The sequence below is a fragment of the Dryobates pubescens genome, chromosome 9 (genome assembly GCF_014839835.1).
Source record: "Dryobates pubescens isolate bDryPub1 chromosome 9, bDryPub1.pri, whole genome shotgun sequence".
NCBI classification, from domain to species: domain Eukaryota; kingdom Metazoa; phylum Chordata; class Aves; order Piciformes; family Picidae; genus Dryobates; species Dryobates pubescens.
In genome coordinates this window covers 23,506,416-23,512,491 of record NC_071620.1, presented here as the reverse complement: position 1 = coordinate 23,512,491, position 6,076 = coordinate 23,506,416, and the positions used below count along the sequence as shown (strand labels likewise).

The following is a 6,076-nucleotide window of genomic DNA, read 5'->3' as shown; positions in this document are numbered from 1 at the left end:
AACCTTTACAGCCTATACTAAAGGAAGCTATGCATTCCTGACAAGGATATATACATGATGAAGAGCACAAGAACTGGTTTCATTGCTATTTAAATAAACTGTGATAACTGCCCGACCATTTTTTCATACTGTTATTTTTACTGTATTACTTACTGCAGGGCATGGAAGTTCTGGTTATGTACCAGGTTCCCGCTGAAGAATTCATGACATAAGTAACTCTAAAAAGATGCTTATGATAGTGCTGTGTTTTGATCTTTCTCAAAATGGCACACTGTAGTATTCACAGCTGATTTTTTTGTTGTTTTTTTTTTTTAGTATCACACATGGCTAATGAATCAAGGCCCTGCCCATGCGATATTGGAGACAGGTTTGACTATGGAGGCCGTGGGCAGGAAGTGCAAATTGAGCACATCAAAGCATATGTTTGCAAACCACCTGCGAGCACCGACAAAGCTGTGATTGTGATTCATGATATATTTGGATGGCAACTCCCAAACACCAGATACATAGCTGATATGCTAACGACTAATGGATACATGTAAGAAATATGGCTGTTTTCAAAGTGCGCTTTTAATATGAAAGTTTGTTGAACCAACTATTTAACTATTTTTTTTTTTAGTATAAACCATACAAACACAAATAGGCCTCCGCCTGTTTCTCTACAGAGTTTCTCGTGTGTTAATACAGCATAGCAGAGCTGAGTAGTCCTACTATAATGAGATAGTAGGACAGTGCAGAAGAAGAGTGGGGAAAACAGAGGAAAATCTTATTCTGCATCTTTCATCCTCTATGAGCCCAAAGCAGCCTGATTCCTCCCCCTCCTTGTCACATCTGAGCAACTTTGCTGTAATGTTAAAAATGCCAGAAAAGCTTAAAGTCATTCCACAAAGGTAAACTGTATTGGCTTGTGCCAAAGAAAGCAAGCATATTGGGTACCCTCTTTCCTGTTTTACTGCATTAGCATTCCTTCTAGCCCAAATGCAAGTACTACATAAACTGTAGGGGTTTTAAAAATAGTTTTGACAGGAAACCACTGGGAATTTTCAATTGCAGTTAACAATTTGTCTAATTAATTAATCAATCAATTTTAATAGAACAAAATGTATTTGGCTGTTATGCTAAGTCTCCTTATTAGACAGAATAATAAGGGCTGTTTGTACAGTCCTTTGTAGATTAAATTAGTTGTGTTTTCAACAATATGACTTTGTTTTGTAATACATGTGCATTTCCCTTTAGTCCTTTCTCAGTTCTCTTTTTGTGCATAGACTGTTTTCATTTTTCTTGCAGAGCCATCTGTCCAGATTTTTTTGTGGGACAAGAAGCTTGGAAACCTTCTAATGACTGGGCGTCTTTCCATGAGTGGCTGAAAACCCGAGATGCCGGCAAGATAGACAAGTACAACTATTGCTTCTTGTCCAGCAAGGGGACATCCTTCCTTCATAGCAATGTTTACCTTAGCAAAGATGTTGTATTAGATCCTAAATTATTAATGGGTCAAATACAGCTGGGTGTCCACAAACAGAAATTTGATGCAGCTTATGAGTTGAGCTCATGGTTATGTGAGGGGTGCTTTTTGGAGGAAAGGGTAACTTTGAACAACAATAAAAGTGCCCGCTGTTTACCCATGCAGAGAGTAAAAGTGAGATGAACAACTCAAAAGAAAAGCAAAGGCTGGAAAATGCAGCTTGCTCCTTCCATTTCAGTTTGATTCAGTTCCCACAGGCAAGCACTGCCTACACAGATTTCAAATAGGATGAAAACATAGCCACCAAACACTGTTTAACTCAGAACACTGTCTTTGCTCCCTATCAGATCCCAGGTACTTCAAAGCATACTAATTCCCCATTCTTCTAGCTACATTTCCCCCCTTTGACACATAGTTTATGTGCATAATGTTATTGCCAATTTTGAAGCAACATTTTCAAATTTACTTCCACAACTTCATAAAATATGTGTCTTCCTGATGAGACTTAGTTTACCTATGGTTATATTTTTGATTAAGGGATGCTCTTGACTGGCTGTGTGTCTTTTAAACTTTTATTTGTGTCAGCTTGTAAGACAGCTATTGCCATTTGTGATATTAATTGTGATGATGTCTATAAAATCACCATAGGCTATAGCCACAGTAATCTAAGAAGACCTATTTCAGAAATGCATTTTAGAAATGATTAATGGTAATTAGTATTGTGGGTTGACCATTACCAGCAGCAGCCCAAGAGGGAGAGGGTAAAGAACAGGAGGAACAAGACAAGGAAATTAATGAGTTGAGATAAAGACAGTTTGATAAGTGAAGGAAAGAGAAAATCCAGGAGTGCTGTAAAGACAATCATTCACCAACTTCCACAAGCAGATTGATGCTCAGCCAGTCTCTGAGTGGAAGCCACCTTGGGGGCCAAGGAAAAAGAGCTAAAGTTTTAATTCACTTCCATTTACATGTCTCAGAGAAGTTGATGTCACCCTGAAGTATCTAAGGGAACAATGTGGTGCAAAGAAGATTGGTGTCATTGGGTTTTGCTGGGGTGGAGCAGCAGTACAACACCTGATGCTGAAAAATCCTCAGTTAAAGACAGGGGTGTCCCTCTATGGTAAGTCTCAGATAACTATTACATTCTGAGAAGATATAACCAGTACAGGAACTTATTCTGAAGGGACATTATTGCTACAAAATACCAGGCAGCATCTTGTAGAAGATGATGATCCTATTTCACAAAATCTTAAAGCAATTTGATTTTGCACACTCATATTTTTGCACTTAATCATAACCAGCAAGATCTATGTATTCAATGTGGCATGACTGGGATTGCTTCTGTGAAACATAGGGTACAAGAAACACCAAAAGCCAAGGATTCACTTTGGCTCAAGTCCCTCGTGGCTGGTGATGACAAAATTATTTCTGGGTGCATCTTTCATTTCCTTTAGGAGCCAGCAGTTACTATGACGTAGATCTTCGCCACAGCATCTTGTTTACCTCAGCCTACTTAAGCCAGGGAGAGGTGGCTCTCTGTCCTCTGTCATCTTGTTGTCATTGTTTGGAAAACCTGTTTGACATATGGGCCTATACTCTAATCCCCTGTTGGACTAACAGGGAATGACATGGCAGTAGTCATATGCTGCAGCCTTTTTGCTGTCCTATTAGAGTGCTGGGTCTTTTGCTGATCAGTCATCTGGGCTGGGGGCTGGACAGGATGCAGACCTTCAGGTCATGATACGAACAGCTTATTCCTCAATGTTACTGCTGGCATCTGCCCCTGATTGCTAATATGAATCATTTTTTATCTCCCTATTTTAACCCTTATACTCCCACGCTTCCATTCTTAGTGCATTTATGCTACCATTAATAATTCTGCAAATGCCTAAAGAAAATGACAAAGCTGGAGAAAATACAACAATTCTTCACGGACTTTTTCAGACAGAGACAGTCTTTCTGTGCTTAATGACATCTGAAATCACAGAAACTTTTCACAACAAAAGGAAAAGCACATCATGTTTAATCTCATTGCAAGTTGATCAGCCATGTCAGATCAGAATATCTTTTATTTTGACTCTATAGCTCCGGTAGTGATTTATCCATTTAAAGTAGTATAACTCATTGTCTGTGTCCCTACTTTTTCCCTAGGAGTGATCAGGTTCTTTGAGGACAGAGCCAGTTTGCTTCACCCCACTTTTTTCATTTTTGCTGAAAAGGATGACCATATCCCATTGGAGGAAGTGAGTTTTCCATCAGAGATATTTTATTTTTAATGCTTTCCATGCTTGTTTTGTAACTTGATATTTAATTAAGAGAAAGCAGGAAATTAATCTGGACTTTCCTTCCTCTTTGACTCACTCTTACAGTAGTTCTATACAAATTAAAGTTCTTTATCCTCAAATCAAAAAATTTTAGAGTAATACTAAAAAAATTGCTTTCTTGTAAATGAGAATTCCTAGGAATAAAAGAGAAGGAATCCAAAAGAAGACTTCTGTCAGGATTAAGATAGGGCATTCTCTCTAATTATATTGATGGTGCATAAAATCAGCAGAAAACTCCCACTTGTACCAGTGGAACCACTAGCTGGAGAAGAATTAAAAAATCCTGTAGTCACATCCTTTTCCTTCCTCCACTGTTCTGCAGAGCTTCTCCTTTCTGGTAGTCTGTTAACAGCGTGCCTGGAGAGCCCAGGTATAGAATGACTGGAAAAAGATCTACCAAGTGTTTCAAAGAGGAAGACATGCTTTCATTAAGTGGTTTTGACTTTAATTTTCCTGCCCAAAATGCCAGTAGCTTTGAACTGCTGGTTTTGTATCTGTGCTTGTCCTCCAGCTTCAAAAGAGATCCCTTTATTTTGTGTGTGTGTGTGTGTGTGTGTAAAGTCTACCAGTATTAACTTGTACAACAATCACTCCATGTTAACCTCCTCCTGGCACTGAGCAATAGGTGTTTTTTATCTTTACAGGTATTTCAATAACACATACACCAGTTTTGCAATTTTATACACTCACATACTGTTATTTTGCTGGGGGGAAAAAAAGCCTAATTAAGTAAACATAAATTCATTTGGATATAAAATCATCAGAATAGAAAGCAACAACAAAAGCACATTCTGTCTCACAGGAAAATAAAAAGCCAGGACAATTTGAAGACTGTAGATACTTAACATATTAACTTCTTATTCAACCAACACGGAACATTCTGTGTTACAGGTCAGCCTGCTGGAGCAGAAGCTTAAAGAAAACTGCAAAGCTGATTACAAAGTCAAAATCTATCCTGGACAGACGCATGGGTTTGTGCATCGCAAAAGAGAAGATATCAATCCTCAAGATAAACCTTACATTGAGGAAGGGAGAAAAGATATGATCAACTGGCTGAACAAATATCTTTAGTATAAATAAATGCCCATAAAATAAATCAATTGTAGGAAATGACAGAGAATAATTTCATTAAAATATTCTTAAACCCATCAAAATTGTTTGTAAATCTCTCTTGCAATAACACTACTATTTGTACTTACTTTCTAAGTAGATGCTTAGAAATGGCTTTGAAAATGCTGAAAGCTATAAATAAAAAATGGATTCTAAAATATGACCCTTTGTTATTAGTATCTCATGTGGGATAGTTTCTAGAATCTGAAGGTGCCAATTTTTAATATTAATGTCCATAGGATAAAAGAATAATTGAAACTCTGCCTATTCTTGAGAAATGCTCTCCTAAAAGCCATGTTTAGAGCTGTTGAGCTGTGAGATTTTCAACTCCAAGATTTCCAGTTTTGAGGTAAACACAGTTCTGGTTTTGAAAGCTGGGACTTGGAAACAGAGTATCCTATTCAGAATTCATTGAAACAGAGCTAGAAAGAAGGAAGAGGAAGAACAATGGGAAGAAACATATGCAGACTGAAAGGGAGTTGCAAAAAAGTGAGGACACTAGAGGAAAAAGCAGCATCAGAAAATAAGGACAAGAACAAATGGTAGATTATAAAAGACTCTGCATTTGCTTTAAAATTAGGTCACTTTGCACAGTGCCAGCTGTACAACTGTGAGGAGCAGTACTCCTTCCTCAATTGCCATCTCTGGCTCTGTGTCCAGACCCTAAGGAGGAAGCTGAATGATTGCTGTGCTGGATTAGTCAAGTTTCAGGGCTGGAGGACTGACCAGAAGTTGAACTTGGTGGAACTTGGGGAATTCATGGAAGATGCAGTAGAGAAGACATAGATATCTACACCTTAGAGTTAGATCTAGCCCATCTAAGAGCCTTGTAACTCATTTTGGCCAGATCCACAGGCACACTAAGCTTATTACTTAGGACTGTGGTTGAATTCCTAGCATAGGTTTTAACCATATTGGACTTTATGCTTTTAACTAATGACACTTCAGTGTGCTTCACTGCAGGCAATGAGTGGTAGTTTAGCCTCCAGAAAGGTGTAATGAGGAGACCATTTTCAGGTAGGTAGTTTTGTCACAGGAGCATAGAACAATATAGCTTAATTTCATTTAACATATGAAAAAATAAAGACAGACCTACAAAGAGTACTTTGTTGCAGAGGTCCCATGGTAAGAGTGATGGGAGTTTAGAATCTACCTCCTCTTTATACCTTTGGAAACC

The 6,076-nt window shown here is 38.1% G+C and overlaps 1 protein-coding gene across 1 annotated transcript; it reads left to right on the top strand.

Moving 5' to 3' along the window:
• Positions 1-319: 319 nt before the first annotated feature.
• Positions 320-5,039, top strand: LOC104299264 (carboxymethylenebutenolidase homolog). The gene is made up of 5 exons (XM_009899416.2): positions 320-538; positions 1,288-1,395; positions 2,443-2,585; positions 3,617-3,708; positions 4,681-5,039. Exons 1-5 carry the CDS (start codon positions 324-326, stop codon positions 4,858-4,860), a joined length of 738 nt encoding a protein of 245 aa, XP_009897718.2. The 5' UTR covers positions 320-323; the 3' UTR covers positions 4,861-5,039.
• The last annotated feature ends 1,037 nt before the right edge of the window (positions 5,040-6,076 follow it).

Coding starts and splice junctions, on each gene's coding strand:
- LOC104299264 (XM_009899416.2), top strand. CDS start 324: ATGGCTAATGAATCAAGGCCCTGCCCATGCGATATTGGAGACAGGTTT. Junction 1,396..2,442: donor GATGCCGGCAAGATAGACAA/GTACAACTATTG, acceptor TACATGTCTCAG/AGAAGTTGATGTCACCCTGA. Junction 3,709..4,680: donor ACCATATCCCATTGGAGGAA/GTGAGTTTTCCA, acceptor TCTGTGTTACAG/GTCAGCCTGCTGGAGCAGAA.